At 46.6% G+C, this 26,087-nt stretch overlaps 1 protein-coding gene across 15 annotated transcripts in view; it reads right to left on the reverse strand.

The window, feature by feature from the left end:
• Positions 1-17,907, reverse strand: part of CAMK2G (calcium/calmodulin dependent protein kinase II gamma) — a 269,130-nt gene extending 251,223 nt beyond the window's left edge. For all 15 annotated transcript variants that reach the window (XR_014788773.1, XR_014788772.1, XR_014788771.1 and 12 more), the window contains exons 1-2: positions 17,521-17,907; positions 15,353-15,447 (exon numbers count right to left, since the gene is read on the reverse strand). Coding sequence is in view for 11 of the 15 variants with exons in the window: in XM_084841436.1 (XP_084697562.1) it covers positions 15,353-15,447; positions 17,521-17,585 (160 nt within the window). In the remaining 4 variants the exon portion in view is untranslated. The remainder of the gene's footprint in view (positions 1-15,352; positions 15,448-17,520) is intronic.
• Positions 17,908-26,087: the final 8,180 nt, after the last annotated feature.

Here is a 26,087-nt window from a genome sequence, read left to right on the forward strand (position 1 = left end):
GAGGTATGGCATTGGGGGATTAACAGGCCAGCTGAGGTGAAGAGGGGCTAGACACCTTACAGCTGTCCCCTCTTCTGGTTCTTCCCCCAACCTGATGATTCCTGGCAGCCTTACCAGTCTGCCCTCGGGTCTGGTGGTGCTGCTGCTGAATGCCAGGTCGGCCCAAAATAAAATCTCCCTCATCCATGATCTGATTGTGGATGAGGGGGCTGACCTGGCATGTATTACTGAGACCTGGGTGGGGGAACTGGGAGGGGTCACTCTCTCCCAGCTGTGCCCTCCTGGGTACTTGGTGCAGCACCAACACCGACTTGAGGGTTGGGGGGGGGGTTGCCGTGGTCTATAGGAATTCAATCTCCCTCTCCAGGCTTCCTGCTCATTCGAGTGCAGATCTTGAGTGTCTGTACCTTGTGTTGGGTACCCGGGACAGATTAGGGATTCTGTTGGTGTACTGCCCACCCCGCTGCCCATCAGACTCCCTGCCTGAGCTGACGGAGGTGGTCTCGGACTTGGTGTTGAGGACCCCCAGGATGATGGTCCTGGGGGATCTCAACTTCCATGCCGAGGCCGCTGTATCCGGGGTGGCTCAGGACTTCATGGCCACCATGACAACCATGGGGCTGTCCCAACATGTCATCGGCCCAACGCATATAAAAGGACACACGCTTGATCTGGTTTTCTCAACTGGGCAGGTGGATGGTGATCTGAAAGTGGAGGAATTAACATCTGTCCCTTTGTCATGGTCAGATCACTTCCTGCTGAGGTTTAGACTCCTGGCGGCCTTTCCCCTCTGCAAGGATGGAGGACCTATTAAAATGGTCCGCCCCCAGAGATTAATGGATTCCGATGGATTCCAGAGGGCTCTGAGGGATTTTCCTGCTGGTATGGCTGGTGCTTCTGTCGAAGCCCAGGTTGCTCTGTGGAATGCAGAGATGACTCGGGCGGCTGACACGATCGCGCCCAAGCGCCCTCTCCCTCTGAGCAGAGCCCGGCCAGCTCCTTGGTATACACCTGAGCTGAGGGCAATGAAGCAAGATGGGAGACAGCTAGAACACAGGTGGAGGAAAGCTCGTGCTGAGTCTGACCGAACACAGGTAAGAGCCCACTATCGAGCCTACTCTGTGGCGGTGAGGGTGGCAAAGAGGCAGTTCTTTTCCACCAGCATTGCATCTTCTCAGTGTTGTCCAGCGGAGCTTTTCCAAGTGGTTCGCGGCCTGTTACATTCTGGGCCAGGGGGAGAGACAGTGGAACCCTCGGTAGCACGCTGTGACAAGTTTGCACGGCACTTTGAGGATAAAGTCGCTCAGATTCGTCATGAATTGGACACCACCATTAATGCAGTTCCATTGGTAGAGGCGTTCAGAGCACCGTCTGGTCCAGTTTTATTGGATGAGTTTCAGTTACTGAGGCCGGAGGATGCGGACAAGGTGCTTGGCCAAGTCCGATTGACCACTTGTGTGCTTGACCCTTGCCCTTCATGGCTTATTAAATCAAACAAGGAGGGGTTGTCCGGCTGGGTCCAGGAGGTTGTAAATTCCTCCTTGAGAGAGGGAGTGGTGCCTGCCGCTTTAAAAGAGGCAGTAATTAGACCACTCCTGAAAAAGCCTAACCTGGACCCAGAGGATGTTAAGAATTATAGGCCAGTGGCCAACATCCCCTTCCTGGGCAAGGTGCTTGAGCGGGTGGTTGTAGGAGAGCTCCAGGCACTCTTGAATGAAATGAATTATCTAGATCCATTTCAATCGGGCTTCAGGCCTGGTTTTGGAACGGAAACTGCCTTGGTCGCCCTGTGGGATGACCTCTGCCGGGAGAGGGACAGGGGGAGTGCGACCCTGTTGATTCTCCTAGACCTCTCAGAGGCTTTCGATACCATCGACCATGGTATCCTTCTGGATAGGTTGTCTGGGTTAGGAGTTGGAGGCACTGCACTACAGTGGTTCCGCTCCTACTTGGATGGCCGATTCCAGAAGGTGGTGCTGGGGGATTACTGCTCTGTGCCATGGCAATTGGGCCATGGGGTTCCACAGGGCTCTATTTTATCCCCCATGCTGTTTAACATCTACATGAAACCGCTGGGGGAGGTTATCCGGAGGTGTGGGCTGAGGTGCCATCAATATGCAGATGACACCCAGCTCTACCTCTCTTTCTCATCAAAACCAGGTGAGGCAGTGGCTGTTCTAAATCAGTGCCTGGGCACGGTAATGGACTGGATGAGGGCTAATAAACTGAAACTCAATCCAGACAAGATGGAGGTACTGTTAGTGGGTGGTTCGTCTGCCCAGCGAGGTGATATTCAACCTCTTCTGGAGGGGGTTGCACTCCCCCTAAAGGATCAGGTTCGCAGTTTGGGGGTGCTCTTGGATCCAGAACTGTCACTTGAGGCACAGGTGAACTCAGTGGCACGGAGCACTTTTTATCAGCTTAGGCTGGTATACCAACTACGCCCTTATCTGGACAGAGATAGCCTAGCTACAGTTATCCATGTTCTGATAACTTCTGGTCTGGATTACTGCAATGCATTATACGTGGGGCTGCCTTTGAAAACGGTCCGGAAACTTCAGCTGGTCCAAAATAGGGCAGCAAGATTGTTAACAGGGACTGGCCTGCAAGCTCATATTACGCCAGTACTTTTCCAGTTGCACTGGCTGCCAGTCCATTTCCGGGCCCGATTCAAAGTGCTGGTGTTAACATTCAAAGCCCTTAACGGCTTGGGGCCAGGTTAACTGAAGGATCGCCTCCTCCCATATGTGCCTGCCCGAACCTTAAGATCATCATCAGCGGCCCTTCTCCGTGAGCCCCTGCCAAAGGAAGTGAGGCGGGTGGCTACTAGGAGGAGGGCTTCTTCTGTTGTGGCACCCCGGCTCTGGAATGAGCTCCCTAGTGAGGTTCGCCTGGCACCTACATTGTACTCCTTTCAGCGCCAGGTGAAGACCTTTTTATTTTCCCAGGCATTTTAGCATTTTAGCTTTCTAAATTTTTATCTTTGCTGTTTTAAATCTGTATTTTAAACTCCTGTACTGCTGCTAGGTTTTATTGTGGTTGTATTGTTATATTGTGGTTTTAATGTTCTATATATTTTAAATTGTTTTATTGTGTGTTGTTTGGTTTTAATTTTTGTGAACCGCCCAGAGAGCTTCGGCTATTGGGCGGTATAAAAATGAAATAAATAAATAAATAAATAAACAAACAAACAAACAAACTTGACTGCGCAGTGAGGTCTCTGTGTTTCCATGATGCCCTGCATTTTAACACAGAAAAACTGCTTCTTCTGAGACTGGTTATAGTACGACTTTTCCAGCTTACTTCGGCTCTATTACTGACCTGTTTCCACAACTGCACTGGGTTCGGTATCATAGTCCTGCCCATGAGGCGTGCAGCCCAGCCTTTGTGGGTATGTCGCTCTGACCTCAGTGACCCAACCCTTTCCCTCCCTGTTTTCCGGAAGTTTCATTGCCGTTTTGGAGCAGGATGCCGAGGGACCAACTTTTAAAACATCGTTGAAAATAAGCACCAGAACACAGCCCATGACCCCAGTCATGGGGTGTTTTCTCCCATTGTGCTGAATGAGGCTTGCCCTCTCAATGACCACAGAAATAACAGAGAAGCCCCTCAACTGACACAGCACATATCAAAGCCCTCAATTCCTTAAATGTGATTAAGCGCTTGAGGCTTTGGTCCATTGCCTTAAGACATAACTCCTTCACAGCTTCCATATAGAGATCCTGTGTGTTAAAATGGGGGCTGGTTTCCATCTCTTTCTCACAACAACCCCATTAGTGTCTCCTCAGAAGTAACTCCCATTGTGCTGAATGAGGCTTGCCTTTGATGCCTATATCAGAACAGAGATTCCCCCTCAACTGAAATGGCACACTTTAAAGCCCAATTCCTTAAGTGTGATTAAGCAACCAAGCGGGATTACGAGGCTCCAATGAATTGCCTTGGGAAGGAAGTACTTCACAGCTTCATTATAGAGATCCTGCAGGTTACAATGGGGGCTGGTTTCTGTCTTTGTATTTACTGCTCTCTTTCCCACAACAAACCCATTACTGTCTCATCAGAAGTAACTCCCACTGTGGTCAATGAGGTCCTCTGGGTTAAAATGGGGGCTGGTTTCCCTCTTTGTGTTCTCCCTCCGCCCTTTCCCAGAATAAGCATATGTGTGTCTACTTGGAAGTAACTCCCATTGTAAGGCATGCTCCTGAAATGCAGGTGCATCTGGACCTTCAGGAGAAGGGGGGAGAGGGGGGAAGCTTCTCTTCTCAGCAAAGCTGATTCCTTTGTAAAAAGCCAGTACTCCTCCATTAGTGTCTCCTTCCGTTGTCCTGAAAATATGGTCGAGAAGGCGGGAACACTGATGAGGTAATCCGACCCAACCCAGACTCCACTCAGACTCCACCCAGCCATCAAGAAAATAATTTGATTAGAGCTCAGTGGAAACAGCACAGAGCCACAGGCTACAGTGATGATAAGCCAGGTCTTTAAGGGCTGTGGTAACAAGAAAAGGAGAAGATACGATTGGGGAAACACTACAACAAAGTTGCAAACAAAGTGAAGCCAATAGTGTGGAAACACGCCCTGGGTCCCATCCAAAATAGATTTAGAGGTAGCCTTAGGGCATCTCTACACCATCCTAAAATCCTGCATATTAAAAAGGGGCTTTCTGCTTCCATTTTAAATGCAGGATCACAACGACTCCCTTGTTCACATGTTTCCTTTTCCCCCATCCCCTTCCCCCTCCTTCTCCCCATATCTGAGTCTTCCATTATCTTTCACTGATCTCGCTCCTCTTCTTGCCGCTTTTCCTCTTTTCACGAAGGAAACTGAAGCGGAACACAACAGGGTAATTTGACAGCTCAGTATCTGCAATCTATTTAAAAACAAAACAATGAGCATTTAGTGCAGGAAACACCTTGAATGATCACGGTATGTAAAGAGCCTGCAGACTTCCATGAAGAAGCAATCTCAATCTCAGGATAAAAGCTCAGTGTGAAGGAGCCCTTAAGAGTCTCCAGTGTGAACCAACAACATCAGTACCATGCACTGGGGCCTGAAGTTCCCATTCTCTGCATACAGAGTACTCCTGGCCTCCCATTCCCTCATCTCTTATAAGTAATACTGGTGGACCATGCAAGGGTGGGGACATTCGTGGTGCTGAAGGTCACAGCAAGGACTCAGGCCTCTAGGTTCCATCACACTGATTTCATCACCTTCAGTTAGGGCTTTGTAGCCAGATCTGATCTGAGGTCAGGATTAACTTTCTGGGCATCCAGAAGACATCTGAAAAATCAGTTTATTCTGGATTATTCCCAGATTGGACTAGAAGGGTGCCTGCACACATCCAATCTGTACAGAAGGAGCAGCCGAACTAGGGATTGTCATGAGAATTATTCAGTCTAACATTAATGCTGTTAGACTGAATTAGGCCAGAACGTAGCAAATTTAGGAATCCCAATGCGAGGTTTTCTAAACCCCTTTCCCCAGCCACTATTGCTGGTGTAGGTAATCCTAGACTTGACTTGATCACAGACAGGACTGACAAACAGCAGGCTGAAATCCTGCCTGCCACAGCACATTTATAAAATATACAGTGTAAACTGAGAGGCAACTTGTAAGCCAGGCTGACTCTGCGAGCCCACGCATTGTATTCTGCACAGGGAGAGCACCGGTTTCTTACTGAGAGAGACCACAGCAAAGCAGTTCCCTGCCCAGACCCCACCTGGTTTTATGCAAAAGTCATTCCCTGCACTATTGAGATGGAGCTTCCATTAAATATTTTCCGAGATTTGGCAAGGTCAGGAGCTCCGTCACATAATCTCTTCTGTTCCACTGATCCCTTCTAAGTTAATTTATTCCAACAATAAATAAAGATTCTATCACTAGAACGTGCATCATCTTGCAATGCTGTTTATAAGCAGGCCATCAGAGAAAAGCGAGGGAATGAGTCAAGGCAAAAGCCAGCTGGCACAAGAGGAAGGCTGCAGTTTATGACATCAGCTTATTACTCCCCCCCCCCCAATACACATACTTCTCTGCTTCATGGCGATGTCATAAAATTCGAAGCACAGGACTCCCAGTATCATGGCAATACAACATTTTGTTTAAAAAGGAAGAGAACAAACAATTTCTGTCCAGCAGCTCGACTGCTTATTGACCCATATCCTGTCCTGTCCGACCATAAACCAACAAGACCCAAGACGCACTAATCGAGAAAGCTGTATTGCGCCAATTCTGCTTTCATCTTCTTCGAACACTTATTTGTCAATATTCTGGCAGTTTTCATTATATACTACAAACCACAAGGCTGGGAAGCAGAGGGAAGCAGCAAATTAGCATCCCACCCCCAAAGCAGTTCTGACAAATAAGCCACTGCACTCCACCTTGGAAAATCAGACTCCACCTAGGAGAGGGCACTAACCAGTGTGCAAACTTGTCGGCAGATGTCATGCGTCTCAGCACTGCTCACTCTCCCCACTCCCCAAATCCAGATATGCTTCTCTTCTAGTGTTCTGGCCATCAACACTGGTGACTGAGTTTCAGGCTTCTCTTAGCTTGTTTTGTAGATTCTCTTTCTTCATGACAGACCTGCTCACTTAAGCTGCAGTGCAGCACACTGTTGCCTGCATCCAATTCAGTTGTGTGAGCTGGGGGAAGGGAAGGTGAACACCAGATCTCTGCCATATTCAATGCAGGACAGATCAAGCTCAACTGCACATAGCCAAAAAAACCTGACTGCAGAGAGAAAGAGAGAGAAGCAAGCTCTGAACCTTCACTGCACAAATCGAGTCTTTGCAGGCTAACTATGAATGCTCACAGGCAGCATCACAAGCCGAGCTACATACTAGTTCCAGAGGAGGGCATCAATCCAAAAGCAGCAGAGCCTGAAAGCTCCAAAAATTTGTTTTAAAAATGGTGGCTGGCAGGAAAAGTGTTGTACACAACAGGCACAGAAGGCAGCACATGAATTGCATCAGGCTGAGTCTCAACCACATAATGCCCCTCACTCCAGAGTGCTGGGCAGGCTTTCTGGTTCCAAGATGTGTAATTTCTACTAAATACTCCTTTTCAGTGTCAAGCATCTATCTAACATCCCAGATTCTCTGCCTTTATCTTATGCAGCAGATTTTGCAGTACACATTCAGCCGTAACTGAAATAAGAATTTGACAAAGAAAGGTATCCCCAAATCCCCACCCTCACCAATTGGTATAGCTAGAACGCAGTATGTTCACTCCAACTCTACAACAGAAATTCTCAACATAAAAAAGGGGTGCACCATCCTGAAGTGATGCCCAACTTCCCAATACTCTGCCTAGATTAAGGCAATGCCTGCAGGAGGTCCATAGCCTAGAGTAATATGATCAGGGGTATACAGTTGCTGGGAAAAAATTGAATCAGAAAGCTTCCCAGTGCCCCAAGTCATGGAGGGGGAATCAACTGTCCATAGGCCATCCAAGGTCCTTCTGATCCAGCTTATGGTCTCCTCTCCTTACCTCCACCTTCCGCACAGCAATTACACTCAGAAAAAAGCTTCTATTGGTGCCAACTGCCATGGTGATGGTGATGGTGATGGTGGTTGGAGAGGGGAGGTGAAAATAGGGTGGCAACACCCACTTTGCCCCAGCCCACCTTTGGCTCTGGGCCCATCCAGTGCCCAGTTCCAAATTCTCCCACCCATTATGCAGCTCCAAAGAGAAAAACCTCAAGGGAGTGAGGTCCTCAACTAAAGCAGATTCCCCACCTCTTCCCATAGGAAGAGTTTAGCACATTTGGATTATGTATATTTGAGGACAATTTATCACTTTTTACACAAAGATTTAATGTATATGTGTTTCCTAGAGATAGTTATCTGAAACAAAACTACAATTTAGTTACTTATTCATTCATTCATTTCATTTCTTTACTGCCCAATAGCCAAAGGTACAACTTAAAAGTTGCCTGAATTGAACTGGTATTGTTGTATTCATTCATTGTGTTGTTAATTAGTGTTATGAAATGATGGGTTTTCAGAAATGGAAACCTTTCCCACAGGGAAAAAAATGTATTAGCAGAAGATTTTCCAGCCTAAGAGTTGCCATCTACTCAGAGCTAAAGCAAAGATGTACTTGGAAATTCCTGCATGGGTGAAATGTGGAATTGCTCAGGGGGGTCTACACAACCCTATTTATTTAGACACTACTTTCCACAAGTATTCACAGCATATGAAGCTTCCTTGACCTGGGTCAGGCCATTAGCCCATCTAGCCAAGTGCTGTTTGTTCTGGCTGGTGATGGCTCTCCTGGGTCCTGAGTGAGTGTGTGTGAGTGTCTGGTGTATGTGTGGGGGGGTCATTTCCAGCCCTGCTGTCTGGGACCCTTTTGGCTAGAGATGCTGTGCTTATGACCCCCCCAACACACACACACACCCTTTTCACATGCTCTCAGAAATTCTTCAAACATCAGCAACATAAGCAATTACTGTCACCACCCATGTTACAAAAGATGGGGACTGAGGCTGCAAGATACTGGTCACTGAATTCGTGACTCATAAGATTTGAACTAGAAACTTCCTCACTCAGCTTATGGCCTTCACCACTATGCAACAGCCACTCTGGAGGTAGGTGTGTGTGTGTGTGTGTGTGTGTGTTTAGATTTATCTAACATTGACAGCCACCTTCACAGAGAACTTAAGCACCAAACCAATTCTCATGCAATTTGACAAGGCACTTTCCCACCCATTTCAGTGTGTGGGGCATTGCCTTTTATTTACGCTTCCTGAAATCAATCTGCACCCCGTGTTCTTCTGCAAACATGTCCAGTTTCAGGACTAGCTAGTCCTGCCTATCTACTGCCTCTCCCACCCCTCCGCCCCACCAGTTGCACATAGCATATTCCTCATATGAGGCATGCCTAGGGAAAAGAGATGGTTCTGGAGGGCACCAGGCTGAAAAGACTGCATTAGACAGTCCTCCAAATTAAACCTATAGTATTCCTGCCCTCCACTAAGCCTGAAACTAGGTGGGTTTGCCAAACAATTATGTTAAAGCATTTTGCTAGCTACTTAACAGCAGAATGTGGATACCTGAATATATCCCTTCCCACCTAGTTCAATATTTGCTTTATTATTCCGTGAAAGACTAAGTTTTAACAGACTCAAAACTGTCAGTACTGCCCGTTTTAAATATCAGTACTATATTTGCTCTGAGCTCAGAAGCACTACAAAAAAGCCACAAATTACTGTGGCACAATGACTTCTGATATTTAGCGCAAGAGTTAGCATGCATATTAAACCAAAGGTGATTAAATAAGAGATCCAGAAATAATCTCCTGACTGTCCAAGATAGACTTGATTCCCTCTACCCGATTTCCCCTTTCCTGAGGCTTAGTCACAAAATATGCTTCCTTTTACAGTCAGACATTACTTGGTGACATATAGGATCCAATCGCTCACTTCCAGACAGGTCACACATTACAGAGATCAGTAGCTTTGCCCCCTCTGCCAAACAGGAAGTTACAAGCCCATATGCAGGTATCTGAACCCTCAGCTTCACAACAGAGTAAAGCTACCTTGCAGTTGTGCTTGGGCAAGTAGCAACTGCCCCCCAGCACAGAACTCTCTGGCAAAGTACACAGTATGTTCTGTGTGTGTGCGCGCGCGCGCGTTAAGCCAGGCAGATCTGGCTTGGAGACTGCATTATCACATGTATGCATCTCTTAAGAACTACTGCAAGCAAAGACCTACTGCCCCTGTGTCAGCCTGAGTTTGTATGGCCACCTCTGCCACTGCTTCCCCTGGGCTCCCTATCCATGGAACCTCACTGCAGATTATTTATTTCATTTCTATACCACCCAATAGCCAAAGCTCTCTGGGCAGTTCACTGAAATTAAAACCACAAAGTACAACATAAAACAATATAAGATATGAACGTTTAATACAAAATTACAACCACAATTAAACCTAGCAGCAATGTGGAGATTTAAAATACAGATTTAAAACAGCAGAGCTAAAAAAAACTACAGTGCTAAAATGCTGGGAAAATAAAAAGGTCTTCACCTGGCACCGAAAGGAGTACAACGTAGGTGCCACGCGAACCTCTGGAGGGAGCTCCTTCCACAGCCAGGGTGCCACAGCAGAAAAGGCCCTCTTCCTGGTAGCTACCTGCCTTACTTCCTTTGGCAGGGGCTCACGGAGAAGCACCCCTGAAGATGATCTTAGGATCTTGGCAGTTACATATGGGAGGAGGCAATCTTTCAGATAACCTGGCCCCAAGCCGTTTAGGGCTTTGAATGTTAATACCAGCACTTTGAATCGGGCCCAGAAAGGGCCCAGAAAGGGCCCAGAAAGGGACCAGTAGCCAGTGCAGCTGGAAAAGTACTGGCATAGTATGATCTCATTGGCCAGTCCCCATTAACAATCTTGCTGCCCTTTTTTGGACCAGCTGAATTTTCCAGACCATTTTCAAAAGCAGCCCCATGTATAATGCATTGCAGTAACCCAAACAAGAGGTTATCAGAACATGGATAACTGTAGCTAGGCTATCTCTGTCCAGATAAGGGCGTAGTTGGTATATCAGCCTAAGCTGATAAAAGGTGCTCTGTGCCACCAAGTCCACCTGCACCTCAAGTGACAGTTCTGGGTCCAAGAGCACCCCCAAACTACAAACCTGATCCTTTAGGGGGAGTGCAACCCCCTCCAGAACAGGATGAATATCACCTAGCCAGGCAGATGAACCACCCAGTAACAGTACCTCTGTCTTGTCTGGATTGAGTCTCAGTTTATTGGCCCTCATCCAGATAAGAGGAAGAATGGGAGAAAATGTACCCACCCATTCATAAATGTTCAGATTACAGCAAGCCACAACCTTAGTGTGGCTCCTAACGCATACCCACACAAATAAGTTCCCAAATGGCACATGCCAAAGCCCACTAAGAATGGGGTAACTAAGTGCAACCAGAACAAGCAGACAGGTAATACATCCAGGTCAGAAACTAGAAGCCACCTACAAAATGCAACTCTCAATCATGGAAATAAGAAGAAGCAGAAAAAGTCAAGTCTCACACATCCAGAACTTTCAGCAAAAACTGAAAGCCAACATTGGCTATAATTCTCTGCGGGTACAGAGTCGCATCACTATTAGTGAAAGCCCTATACACTTTGCACTTAAAGTCAAAGTAGAAAACCAGTTCCATTTAGAATGAAGGTGCCAATAAGGACCAAGCTGGGACTATTCCCTTGCTCCCAACAGCAGATTCACTGGATAAAAAACTCTGAGATACACTGACGAAAAGAAATGGCTATTCTTAATTCTACTCAGTCTCATTGCATTTGTACCAATATTTTTTTAAGAAAGAGGTTACTGCTAAGCCAAACCTCAGGAAGTTGTGCTATGCTCCTCACACCAGCATTAGCATGGCAGCACCCTGAACAGAAGAAGCACAACAGTGAGCGTACGCTTTGGAGACAGATGCACAGTCCTTCTCTATCAAGGATGGCCCATAAACAAACACATTCTGTCTAGTTAAACAGTAGTGTTTGTCCCCAAATCACTATTGGTTCAAATCCTGAAAGCTACTATTCTAAATCCATGTTATGATTTGGCAGTGTGAGGTGCTGCACTGCTGTAGACTGTACTATACCTCTACACATGCCAAGAATCCTCATATAAGTGGCAGAGACAGATTTAAAGTAGGGGAAGCAAAGCTGCAGATATGGGCCAAGTAGAAGGTCCCCAGGCAACTAGAAAGATCTCCTACCCAAACTCTCCTTCTCCGTACCAAGCCATTAGCTGACAGGTCTTCAGCCTTGCTTTTACTGACCTCAGGTAAGTCAGAACATGTTACAAAGGGAAAATTACAGTGGCCACAACAGCAATGAAGCAAGCAGTCTCTTCCCTTTTGAGTCTCCCTGTAGCCTGAAGAATTCTGGCTCAAACAGATGCTGTATTCTCTGATGTGCCAAGGACTGCAAGGTTCTTTTTCACAAGGAGGAGAGTTGACACAGGTTAGAAGAAAGGACTTAAGTATGTACCATAATACATGGAGCCAGATTATGATTCAGTAAGCTACTGCAATGGGGAGCAACAAATATTTAGAATTATAGAATAGTAGGGTTGGAAGGGGCCTACAAGGCCATCGAGTCCAACCCCCTGCTCAATGCAGGAATCCAAGTTAGAGCATCCCTGACAGATGGCTGTCCAGCCTCGTCTTGAATGCCTCCAGGGTGGGAGAGCCCACCACCTCCCTAGGTCATTGGTTCCATTGTCATATTGCTCTAACAGTCAGGATGTTTCTCCTGATGTTCAGCCGGAATCTGGCTTCCTGTAACTTGAGCCCATTATTCCGTGTCCTGCAGTCTGGGATGATCGAGAAGAGATCCTGGCCTTCTTCTCTGTGACAACCTTTCAAGTACTTGAAGAGCACTATCATATCTCCCCTCAGTCTTCTCTTTTCAAGGCTAAACAGGCCCAGTTCTTTCAGTCTCTCTTCTTAAATACAAAAATCTTGTATTTAAGGATGCAGTAGCCATAAAGGCAAACTCAGAAAAACTGCACCAGCATAGTTTTCTTAAAAAGCTACTTAAAAGTGATTCTGAATCATAGGGAAAGTGATCTGGGGCTACTGTCACCACCAGTTTGCAGCCTGAGCACATTATCCAGTGTCACTTCTGCTCCAATACCTTCTGAGCCTAATATTTAGTCATAGTCTTGTTTCACACGGCTGCTCTGCAGCACCACCACAGAAACTAAACACCTCTTAGGTCACTGAGAGCTATATCTGATCCTACATACTCCACCAGATTCCATTCATTTCCAGCACAGGTTCCTCAGGCACAGAGATTCAAGGAGTCTCTCTCACTACTCTTCTGGTCTCGTATTTTTTCTGTTTTATTCTCTTCTATTCCATGTGTGACATCTGTTAACACTGGGCCAGCTCACACAATCACTCTGGGAACAACAAGCCATGGTGGCTTGTTTAAGCTGAGGTGCATGCTGGACGCCGTTTGCCTAATCACCTGCCCGGGCATGGCTTATCATGTTGTCCAAACCCAGACAGCATGGCTTATTGGAAGGGAAAACAACCCTATGATTCTATGAACCCAACAACAGCCCATGAGTTAACCCTAAAACAGCCTATGTGTTATGCAAGGGCCACTTAACCCTCACATAATCCACCCCCGCTGGGTTTGGATGACACAACAACCCCCAGTGTGGGGGTTGGTCAAGCAAAATTGCACCCACGGGCATCCGCATGTGTCGTATCCCACCTTGGCTTAGGTAAGCCATGGTGGCCTCTGGGCTGATTTGATCATGCAACCCGGCCAGTTGACTTTAAACCCGTTGACCGGGTTTAAGTCACCAGCATAAGAATGTTCTTTCGCCATTGGCTTTGATGGACAGCATCATTCTATCCTGGTTGTTTTCACTGATTTCAGGCTCGTTAGTTTGCCCTCTACTTAGTTGGCAAGTGCTGATGGGCCGCATTTTGCTGCAGCTCAACAGCTGTCAGTGTACTTAAAATCTTATGTGAGCATATTATCTGATGATTTGGATGCCATGACAACTGAGTGACAGAAATTTATTTTCCTGAACCACTGCGATTTTTACACTGTTATCCCAAACTGTACGTTCACCAAGGGGGGAATTCTGCAGTTTACTTTGCAATCATTACATAGTGGAGATTCAGATTTGTATGGAACAGATTTGTATGACAAACGTCTTACACACAACATATAGTAAAAGCAACACTATCTTCATGCAGATTCTCCCACACAGTGGGACAATCGGTCATCTGAAACCAACACAGGGAAGGAAAGCAAAGGAATGCAACAAGAAATAAGCAGAAAAACTTTCTGGAAAAGGCTCTGCCATCACATCCTCCACCCCTCTGTCTGCTGCCCCATCCACATGCATGGCAGCCAGAGATGGCCCACATGATTTTGATGCCATAGGAAAGTTATAATGTTGCCCTTCCCCCTTGTGTCTTACTGTATGCTCAACAGCAAATAACACATTAAATGATCAGGAGTTGACTGGGACACTATTTTGTTTTTCATTTTTTTATTTTCTTCTACCCTCTGCAGAAGAAAAATGCAGGAAGACACCTTCCATGGCTGACGGAGCCAAGGCTGCCACTGCTGGAGTTGCTTAAGAACCTGGAAAAACCCCAAGCCTCCGAAGCAAAGCGGCACAATCAGAGAAGACTGAACCTGGATGAGTGGTCAAACATTGTGGAACATACCATTTATGAACACAGCATGAGAGTATGATTCCACCTGCTTTATTTTCCAACAGCAAGTTTTGTCTGAACATTGGAGGGTCGGTGTTTTGTGCTAATGGCCTATGGCAAAGCGCAATAAAAAAAGACTTGAATGACTGGGGCAGGGGGAACATGCTTCATGTTGACTCCTCTCCTCTAGCTCTTCATACATGACAAGATACATACTTCTTAACATGAAAATAAATGTCCATGCCAGAAAAAATTCAACAATGTTGAATTACATCCTCAAGATCAAGCAAAAACAAAAAGCCAAGGAAAGTCATCACTAGCAATGCCAAAAAGGGCTAGGGCTCCCATAAAAATTAAGATTCCACAGCAAACTATAAGCACATCCAGATACAATTCATTCAGAGGTGCTTTTCTTTTTGCTGGCAACAGTGAAGACTGCTTCCAACATTTTTTTCCTGAAATGCCCAGATGGGCTTTCAAGAGCCACATCTCGGCATGAAAGTGTTATGTGCTAACTCCAGAAGGACTTTCAATCCTATGCATGCTTACTCTGAAGTAGGCCCCACTGGATTCAATGGACATGTGCATCTATTTCTACATCTTTGCAAGAACTCACAAAAACAGCAGTAAGGGTGCAATCCTATGCATGTTTAGACAGAAAAAAGTCCTAGAACTCCCAGCATGCAGGCTAGAACTATTGGGAGGCGTAAGCCAAAACATCTGGAGGGCCACAAGTTGCTCACCCCTGCTCACAGTTATCTGGGAGTAAATTACACTGTGCTCAATGGGGATAAGTTCTGAAAACGCTTGCATAAGACTGTGCTGTTAGTATTTTAAACTATGCTGCACTTATTGGTAAGCCGCTGTGTGTTTAAAAAAGCTGAAATATCAGGGGCACAGGCCAGATGAAGTTAAGCATGTCAGAGTGCAACCCTATGTATTTTTAGACAAAAAAAAATTCCTACATGCAGGCTGGGGCATGCTGGGAATTGTAGGACTTTTCTCTGACTAAATATGCATAGGATTGCACCTTAAATCTCTTAACAGCCCAACGTTGGTGCTTGACACACCACATGAATTAAGAGTTTAACAATCAATTCCCCATCAAGGTCCTGCAGGGGAACTTGATCAAAACTAGAGTTTGGACACTCACCTCTGGCTGACAGCTTCTTGGTATTGATGATCTTTGCAGCATACTCCTGTGTTGAGGATTTTTTCACACATCTGCGGACCACTGAAAAAGCTCCCCTGGAACAAAAAAGAAACGCTGAACCTGTGAAACTGAGTTAAGAATGAAACCTAAATCAAGAAGTAAACTTAAAGCAAACAAAAATCTCAAAATCCATGTCAAGTTATTTATCCAAAGCCCAAATAGACACCATTGGTTTGCTTGGCTCAATGATTTTAGAGCTGAAAATGGGAAACAGTGAGAAACAGAGGAGAAGGGGGAAAACAGGTCAAGAAAAGAGATGCATGAAAGAATGACATGGGTGAGTACAAATACTGACAAGTTATGACTCCCCCGAAAGGAAGAGGGGTAGTTCTCTTGGGCTGTAGTCCCCTTCCCCTCCTCTGGCACAAGCTCATTGCAATACCAGCCTACCTCAACTTGGTACCCTGCAGATATTTTGGACCAACTCTCATCAGCCCCAGCCAACATGGCCAATGGTAAGGAATGCTGGGAGTTGTAGTCCAAAACATCTGGTGGGCACCAAGTTAGGAAGACTAGTTTAGGCACTACTGCTCCTGTATCCTAGCATTCCTATCTGTAAAATTGAGATAAAACTTTTATCTAACACGGAGACAAGCATGTCGGCTTGGTTAACTGGTATGTACATGACTCCTTTTGTAACATAACATACATTCTTTCTTTTCATTACAGGTTTAGCAAGTGGTGTATGGTACAAAGTAAGAAAGGCAAGGCAGATATCAGAAAAAGACCCAATTCTAGGAAAACTAAGGGGACATGGGAACAGATACTAGAAAACAGCCCCACCAAAGGGTGACAGAGGGGACAGCATAAGTGTAAGAGAAGGGCAGTAACCGGGCAAGGTGAGGATGATGTATTAGAGCCTTTTCAGAGGTGTGGGGGCAGGGGTGGATCCCCAATGCTCCTCATCCACATAAGATAGCCTGGAATGAGGAACCAGTCAGGACAGCACAGACAGATATGAACACTCCCGGAAACAAAACAAAACCATGGCCTGGGCAGGAGAGACACATTTTTTTCTCACCCACCTCCATTCCTGCATGTAAGTTAGAAAGAAACATATAGATGGTGAAGATGAGCCTATGAGCTGGAGAAGTGGCTCAAAATATTGGGGGGGGGGAGAGAAGAGATGCAGCAGCAACCAGGGACTGGTGCAAGACAGGAGGAGGAATCAGATGCAGCACTACTTGGGATGTGTCTACCCCACTCCCCACCCCCAATTTATTAATCCGATCCGGAATGTCGATGGGTATCTCTCCTACAGAATACTTAACAGAATGTTTGAAACCAAGGCTGGAGTAATGGGGATGAGGCTAGGAAAAGCATCAGCACAGAGAACCTCCCTTGCTGCAGGAGAAATGCAGCAATGTCCCTTGTTGTAGTGCAGATATAGGGAGGGGGAAAGATGAGTCTTGAAGTTGCAGGCTGCAGGAACAGCAGGGAGGGTGGCACTAAGACAGAGAGGCTCTGGGCAAAGCAGTTCAATGGTGCTTGGAATCAGACATTTCCTGGGGTAATAACAGCCCATTCGGATTCAGCACAGCACAGCGAGAAGCAGGAGCTCCAGCTTGCTTACCACGTTTTAATTACCCTTCAACCTATTTCCTTTAACTGCGTTGCCATAACACAGGGAAGCACAGTTCCTCTCCTCCTCATGCTGAAGTAGGTGTTCTAGCTCACTTTAGCGATTACGGAACAGGTTGTTTATTCCAGTTTAATGAAACCGGGGTACAATGGCGTGATACAAGGCACAAGTGGGGCTGGAATGAAAGCTCGAACCAAGGCTTTGGTCTTGCTCCAGTAATAGTTAAGGAAAGTCCGCATCGTATATACCGGGTGGGGGAAGAAGAGGGAGAGTTCACTAGAAGACTTCCCGGGTACAACTAAAGCAGCCTAGGAGGGCGAGGAAAGCGAAGCCCCGAGATGGAGGAGAAGGGTGGGTGGGAGCCAGGGAGAGGATGCAGCCACGCAGGAGACAAGCGAGGGGTGCAAAAGGAAAGGAGCAGCAGCGTCCCGCCGCAGTAACAGCCCAGCTGCCGGGGGCTGCGCAGAGCGGGAGGAGGAGGAGGAAGAAAAAGAAGAGACCGGCGAGGAGCGATTGGGCTGCGTACTTGCCGAGCTCCTCGTACAGCTGGTATTCGTCGGTGAAGCGGGTGCACGTCGCTGGGGTGGCCATGTTCGGGCTGCGGAAGGCGGAAAAGGCGCGGCGGGCGAGGCAGGCACGTTGGCTCGCTTAGTGCCGCCGCCGCCGCCGCAGCAGGGACATCGAACTGGGCGAGGCTCCGACGCGCGACCGGGGCAGGCGAGCCGGCTGGGCAGATCGCGCTTCCCTCGCCGCACACCTGGAGTTAGTGCAGCTACTCCGGCGGCGGCTGCGACGACTACTGCTATTACTACGTCGGCCTCCACCTCCTCCTGGAGCTGGTGCCGGCGCGCCCCCCGCCCCGCCGCGGGCTGCCCGCCCGCCCGCCGCGCTGCGCACAGTCACCGCTCCCAGCAGGAGGCGGGCGGAGGCGGCGTCTGAAGCTGCGCGCCCAGCACCGCGAGATCTTCGCTGGGCGGGGAGAGACGCCTCCGCCGCGCTCGCTCGCTCGCTCGCCTGCCTCGCCTCCGCCTACCAGTTCGCCTCCCTCCCCAGAGGTGCGGCTGGAGAGGGCGCCGACAGAGCGGCGGCCCCTCGCCGGCGAGAAGGGCGGGGCCCGCCGGCCGCTGAGGCGTCTCGTTTCCGACGTGGAAAGGAGTCTACCTGGCGGACGCGGCGACTCTGAAACAAACCGAAGCCCAGGTGGAGGAGCCGGAGAAGAGCAGCGCGCGGCTCGCCCTGGAAAGGGGTTGCAAGACTCAACCCTTCCTTGAACGCAAGTCCCCCGAAGCTCATGGGGGGCCTTACTTGCAAGTAAGTATGTAACGATCCGGCTGCAGACTTTTCACGCTCTTACATGGGAGCCCGTCCCAGGGATACAAGCCAAAAGGAGGGCGCAAGAGGAGGAAGCCGGCTTGAAATGGAAGTGGCTGGAGAAGAGCCCCGCGGCTGCAGCTGAACGAGGGCGCCTTTCCCAAGTGTCCTCGGGCATTAATAGGCTCGACCCCCCCGCCGACACACACACACACACCACCAGAATGCCAAACGGGATCTCGACCCAAAGCTAACCCTCATCGGAACCCCACGGCAGCTGCTCAGTGTTCACACGCGCCCTTGACTGCACCCACAGAAGAGAATCAGGTGCCGCCACCGCCGCGGCCCCTCCTTCCCAGCTACACGGATGGAACGAGGCGGTGTCCCGCAGCCCGGCCCGTCAGTGGTTGTCCACGCCAATCAGGCACGAGCAGGAGGCTGCAGACGGCCAGCAGCCCGGCCACTCCCCCTTTGCGTACCCTTGCCGGATGCGCCTTGGTGGACGGTGCAGGGGGTCTCGCCTGCGCCTGTTCTTCCGAGGGAACCGTGTCTGTACTTGAGGAAATGTGCCTTGGGAGCAGAGCGCTGGTATCCTTACAGCAGGTGCAGAAGACGTGGGTGTATTTATTTTAAAACATCTACCTGCTTTAAAAGCCCCTTTCACATTGGAAAAAAAGACAGAACACTGAACCCACAGTAAATATGATACAAGTAATCGGCATGTACTCAGTAAAAGAGTATTTGACTGAGATCAGTCCAATGACAAATGCAGAAACAGGAGAGCCGCAAATAAATGCCAGTTAGAAAGACGGGTCTTGCACAGCTTCCTAAACGTAGGCCTTGGTCTCAATGCATGGGCTCTTCCATTTCAACGACAACTAAGGTGTGAAATCGGAACAGCCATGATGAGATTTCCTGTGTTTTGTTTTGTTTAAGGATAAAAGTCGAGGATACTGGCCTGGATAGGCTTTTGGTTTTATCCATTTTTTTGTGTGAACCACCCAGAGAGCTTCGGCTATTGGAAGTGAAATAAATAATAAATCCAGCAAGGCTATTCATAAGTTCTCAAATATGCAATAATAAAATAATCACTTAATTAAAACTTCAGAGTTAAAGTGAAGTGATGGAGGTCGTGTTCAGGACGGGGCTTCTTGGGTGGTGGGGCCATCCCTGTGGAATTCTGAAGTTCATGTTTCCTCCTTCCAAATGCAAGTAAAAGCTCCCTTTTTTTAGGAAAACGTTTGTGGGAGATAATTTTTTGTGCTATCCCGCTGGCTGTTTTTTTTTAATATAAAGGTAAAGGTAAAGGTGTCCCCAACCAATCGTGTCCGACTCTAGGGTGCGGTGCTCATCCCCGTTTCTAAGCCGAAGAGCCAGCGCTGTCCGAAGACGCTTCCGTGGTCATGTGGCCGGCATGACTGAACACCGAGGTGCACGGAAAGCTGTTACCTTTCCCGCCGAGGCGGTACCTATTTATCTACTTGCAATTTCTTGCTTTCAAACTGCTAGGTTGGCAGAAGCTGGGACTGAAGACGGGAGCTCACTCCATCACGCAGCACTCGGGTCTTGAACTGCTGACCTGCCGACCTTCCAGTCTGCAGTTCAGCGTCTTAACCACTTTTTAATATACTATATCTTTAATGTATGGGTGTTAATCAGTTTGGTTTTACTGCAATTGTACATTGTTTTAAATTGTGATATATTATAATGTTTGGTTTTATTAGCCAATGTTTGGTTTTATTAGCCAATGTTTGGTTTTATTGTTTGATTTTAATGTTTGGTTTTATTTATTGGATGCCTGATATCTGGCAAAAAGGCAGCATATAAATATATTAAATAAAACTTCCCCTAGACTATCATTTCAGGTTGCAGGTATTTGCGGAGTTGCATTATTAAATACTAGTCTTGCCCCTTAAAAAAAAACTCCTTGAGCATAACACTTTAATACTTGCATAGCCAATGGTCATCAACTTCTACTAAATAACTTTCCACTATAATTCAAGACAATTATGATTTCATGATGCAGATGAAAAGGGGCATTCAGGTTAAATAGGCAGTGATAGGCACAGCTGCAACTTCTCTGTCCATGATGGGATAGTACTGCTAATCTTTTAAAATGGAAAGCTTTAGGAGTTTAAAGAATTACACATCTTACCAGTATGCAACACATACGATTGTGTCCTTAGACACTTGAGAACAATATTTTAGGACTGAAACCCTTGCAGAGTTATACTTTCCCTTCCCAACCAGAGTCCACCTGGAATGGGATAGAATGAGACAGAAGACAAATTCATAACTATTTTGCAAATGAGAAAGAGTGAAGTTAGACACAAGTGAATAATATTTTAGAAATGAGACCTATGCATTATTAAACTTTTATTAATGCCTTCCAAGCCCAAACACATTTTTTAAAGTAGTCAAGCACACAAACTCTTGAAGCCAACCAAATTTACATTCACATTGGACTAGATGGGAGTGATGCACTGAGCCTCAAAATGTCCACATAATTCATTTCATTTTACTAAAGGTAAGTAAAGGTAAGAACAGTCTGGAACTCCAGGCAACCAAAATCACATGATATACTGGAATCGATGGGAATGATGCACTAAGCCACAAAACATCCAGAGCATTGACAAATTTGGTGTGTGTGGGGGGGGGAGCATTTTGTCAATTTTCAGAGGTAGGGTGAAAAACATTTGAAGTTCTTCAGTGTTTGTGGGTGCAGTAACTATGGTGAAAGCAGTGGTGATGGCTTACTCTCTCTTCTTCCATAATGGGAACAGTGTAGCTTTCCAACTATGTAGCATCATTCCAGTGGCACTGAAGGGAGGTGGGGAGGCAGCCATATGCTGTTGGCTACCCAGAAGAACTCTGCCCCTGTAGCCCCTACTGGGGCAGCAAAGCCTCATCGCGGCCCAGACAAAAAGAAAAAGAAAAAAACCAAGCTGCCACCACTTGCCATTGCCATCAAAACACTTAAATAATTTCACTCACTTTTCCTAAATAATCCCTCCAGTTTGGGGGCTGAATCTCCCCATCACCAAAATCAGTTTTGGCTATTTTTGGCTTAGCCTTAATTCTGAGTGACTAATGATACTGAGGAAAAACATCCCAGGACAACTTATTTGTGGTCCTGCAGGCACACATATCAGTGTTCACCTGCCCAGAACAATGTCTGAAAAATGTTGGAGCTAAAATTCACACATTTAGTGCAAAAAGTTCCTTCCCTTGAGGGCATTTCTGTCTTGAGGGGTGGATTGAGCACTCTCCTGTTCAGTTCTCATTTGACTTCTATAGCAGGGAAAAGTCTCTGTTGAGTTTTCTACTTCTCAGCAAAGTTTAGGGCATCTCTATACCAGCCTAAAATCCTGCATTTAAAATAGGGCTTTCTGCTTCCGTTTTAAATGCAGGATCACGACTCCCTTTTTCACCCGCTTCCTTTCCCGCTCCTTCTCCCTGTATCTGAGTCTTCCATTATCTTTCATTGATCTCACTCATCTTCTTGCCGCTTTTCCTCTTTTCACAGAGGGAAGTCAAGCAGAACACAACGGGGTAATTTGATAGCTCATTCTCTGCACTCTATAAACAAAAGAAAGGGCATTTAGTGCAGGAGACACCTTGGAGGTTCACAGCATCATGTAAAGAGCCCGCAACTTCTGTGAAGGCGCAATCTCAATCGCAGGATAAAAGCTCTGTGTGAAGAAAGCTTTAGCCCTGGTTTGTTCCCATTTTTATCACTATCCTGAGGACAAGCTAGACTTAGCTCTGGCATTGCAGCATGAGGCATTCTGTATAGCAAAACAGCAAATTAATACCTCTAGGTGTATGGCAGACTGTAGCTCAAGAGAATTGCCCTACACCTACATGCTTGGCTACAGTCAGCGGTCTAACTTTAGAAGCCAGATCCAGAATCAAAGATCTCTGCTTTGATGAAGGTCTATTCAGTCAAGGCATTGGAATAGATACAAAAGCTAAGATCCACCGCTCCTTCCATGCATATCAGACCACAACTGATTTGACACTGCAGAACCACAGGCCTGGGGCCCCAATCTGGATGTCCAAGGGTCCCAATGTGGCCCTGAGGTTCCCCACGTGGCTATACCCCCTTTCTCTGGCCCCACTCCCTTTCCCCCATCCACTGACTGGTGATTTCCTGGCAGTTTTCCCCCGATTCTAAAAGGTTGAAATACCTCTCTTAAGGCTTAGTTACTGGCTGTGTAACTGAGATGAACAGAATACGAAGCCCTCCTCCTCCTCTTCCAGGCATGCCCATATTTCCTCAAGGAGAGGGGAACCTTCATACCAAATAAGATGGCTTTGGCTCTAGGACATTCTGAACATTGGTTTGGGTAGTCAGAGAACTGCACAGAGACCAGAAAGAAGTTTGCATTACCCTTTTGGCTCATGTTGCCCAGTTTTTAGAGGAACTGGGCAACATGAGAAACGTTATTAATAAACTTGAGCATATGTCACAGCAGAGACATGAGTGCCCCTAAGCTTGTACAGGGTTTTATGTACATCCATTAGTAAGGAATTAATTCAATGTGTGAATATGAACAAGGAACTCAGAGAAAATAACATCTATCTGGAGGAGCCATGGCTCAGTGGCAGAGCACCTGCTTGGCATGCAGAAGGTCCCAGGTTCGATCCCTGGCATCTCCAGGTAGGGCTGGAAAAATTCCTGCCTGAGACCCTGGAGAACTGCTGCCAGTCAGTGTCAACAGTACTGGGCTAGATGGACCAATGGTCTTGCTCGATAGAAGACAGTTCCTATGTTCAGCCGTATCAATTGAGCATTGGTCAGCAACTAGTTTTACAGTAGGGCCATTTGGGGGCAGGGATTGAGGCTGGTGGGCCCAACCCATTCATCTTCCATGTGGACTACTGATGACCCATTTCCACCACTCCCTCCTTATGTCTCTCTTGCTTTTGATAGTTGAGAACTCCTCTAGGACTCCTCAGTACACCAGACTTGGACATGAGGCTTCCAATCATTGATTTCTACTCTAGAAGAACAACTTCATTTTATGGGTTAAAAGTTCAGAGCTCTTTGTACACTGATGCAATGAGTTCTGCATAAAGTCTCTTGTACAGGTAATAAGAAGCCAAATATTTAATCTTGTCCTTAATACAAACCAGTTATTTCCCAGCATATGCCATTGAGGTTTGGCATCCAGATTGTGATGTTAGGAACTTGGCCAATTGCTACAATATGAATTATTGTTAGGGTGTGTGCAAAGGGGCTGAGAGAAGAGACATCAACCCTCCAATCATTTTGGTTTCACAAAACTATGAGGAAAGGATTTAGCTCCCTTCGGATTTTTTGAAAACTGGCTGCAGTTTCTGTGTAGGAAAGTAAAGCAAAACCCAAACCCTTCTATTGATCACTGTGACACATACAGTCATGTGAAAAAGAAAGTACACCCTTTTTGAGTTCTATGGTTTTACGTATCAGGACATAATAAAAATCATCTGGTCCTTAAGGTACACCCTTATTGCTTCCATAGGTATGAAGAGGCCAAGTAGCAGCCAGTTGCTGCTAATCAAATGCCCTTGATTAATTGATCATCAGCAAGTGTGACCATCTCTATAAAAGCCGAAGTCTCAGGAGTTTGCTGGACCCGAGCATTCAGGTGTGTGTTAACACAATGCCAAAAAGTAAAGACATCAGCAATGATCTTAGAGAAGCAATTGTTGCCGCCCATCAATCTGGGAAGGGTTATAAGGCCATTTCCAAACAATTTAAAGTCCATCATTCTACAGTGAGGAAGATTATTCACAAGTGGAAAACATTCAAGACAGTTGCCAATCTTCCCAGGAGTGGACATCCCAGCAAATTCACCCCAAGGGCAGACTGTGCAATGCTCAGAGAAATTGCAAAACATCCAAAAGCTACATCTCAGACTCTACAGGCCTCAGCATGTTAAATGTTAAAGTTCATGACAGTACAATTAGAAAAAGACTGAACAAGTATGGTTTGTTTGGAAGGGGTGCCAGGAGAAAGCCTCTTCTCTCTCAAAAGAATATGGCAGCACAACTTAGGTTTGCAAAGTTGCATCTGAACAAATCACAAGACTTCTGGAACAATGTCCTTCGGACAGATGGGACCAAAGTGGAGATGTTTGGCCATAATGCGCAGCGCCACGTTTGACGAAAACCAAACACAGCATATCAGCACAAACATCTCATAACAACTGTCAAGCATGGTGGTGGAGGGGTGATGATTTGGGCTTGTTTTGCAGCCACAGGACCTGGGCACCTTGCAGTCATTGAGTTGACCATGACCTCCACTGAATACCAAAGTATTCTAGAGTCAAATGTAAGGCCATCTGTCCGACAGCTAAAGTTTGGCCGAAATTGGGTCATGCAACAGGACAATGATCCCAAGCACACCAGCAAATCTACAACAGAATGGCTGAAAAAGAAAAGGTGTTGCATTGGCCCAATCAAAGTCCAGACCTCAACCCTGAAATGCTGTGGTGGGACCTTAAGAGAGCTGTGCATAAACAAATGCCCACAATCCTCAATGCACTGAAGCAATGTTGTAAAGAAGAGTGGGCCAAAATTCCTCCACAACTATGTGAGAGACTGATAAAGTCATACAGAAAACCATTACTTCAAGTTATTGCTGCTAAAGGTGGTTCTACAAGCTATTGAATCATAAGGTGTACTTGGTTTTTCACACATGGCTTCTCCATTTTGGCTTTATTTCTGTAAAATAATGACACGGTATAATATGTCATCTGTTGTTGTTCACCTGAGGTTGTATTTGCCTAATTTTAAGACCTGCTAAGGACCAGGTGATTCTTATTATGTCCTGATAGGTAAAACCATGGAACTCAAAGAGGGTGTACTTTCTTTTTCGTTGCTGCTGTTTATTCGGTCAGTCGCTTCTGACTCTTCATGACTTCATGGACCAGCCCACGCCAGAGCTTCCTGTTGGCCGTCGCCACCCCCAGCTCCCCCAAGGTCGAGTCTGTCATCCATCCATCTTGCCCTTTGTCGACCCCTCTTCCCTTTGCCTTCCACTTTCCCTAGCATCAGCTTCTCCAGGGTATCCTGTCTTCTCATGATGTGGCCAAAGTACTTCAGTTTTGCCTTTCTTTTTCACATGACTGTAATGGGGAAAACTCTAGTTCTGATGAACAAGGTTACCACCTTTTATTTGGCATGGCTCCTGTGCTTTTAATAGCTGTATGACAGGCTAGCTGAAGGTTTCTCTATTTATTTATTTAAATTTATTTATTACATTTCTGTACCACCCAATAGCCAAAGCTCTCTGTCTGGTTTACAAAAATTGAACTCATTTACATTCCCGTGCTGGAAATTTTTACCTGTCAAACTTTTACCTATTAAGAAAAGGTAATGGAATCCTGCAAGAATAAAGGTAGCAACCTTCAGTAGTGGAATTCAACATTTATTTACTTGGGGGTTACTCCTAGCATGTTCCTTCAAGTTTACTCTCAAGTATGTGCACTTAGGATCAGAGCCAGGGAGAGCAAACCTATTGTCTCTGGCCAAGCATCCCAGGGACCATAGGATGGCTCGGATTGCCCCCTCCAAAGTTGGAGACAGCGCTCCGACCTTGGAAGGGATGTTGGAGTTCCCACCCCTCACAGCCACAGTGGAGAGAACAGTGCCAGCTGCTTCTCCGAGGGGGGAAAAGGTGACATTAAGGTGGGGGGGATGGGGGGGAGAACGGAGAGGCCAGGATATGATTTATTCTGAGCCACCTCCAGCTTCTTTCCCTCACCCTCTGAAGCAGCCTTATTATAACAGTAT

The sequence above is a fragment of the Heloderma suspectum genome, chromosome 3, assembly GCF_057233095.1.
Source record: "Heloderma suspectum isolate Gila_16-S chromosome 3, 16-S_ref, whole genome shotgun sequence".
NCBI classification, from domain to species: Eukaryota; Metazoa; Chordata; class Lepidosauria; order Squamata; family Helodermatidae; genus Heloderma; species Heloderma suspectum.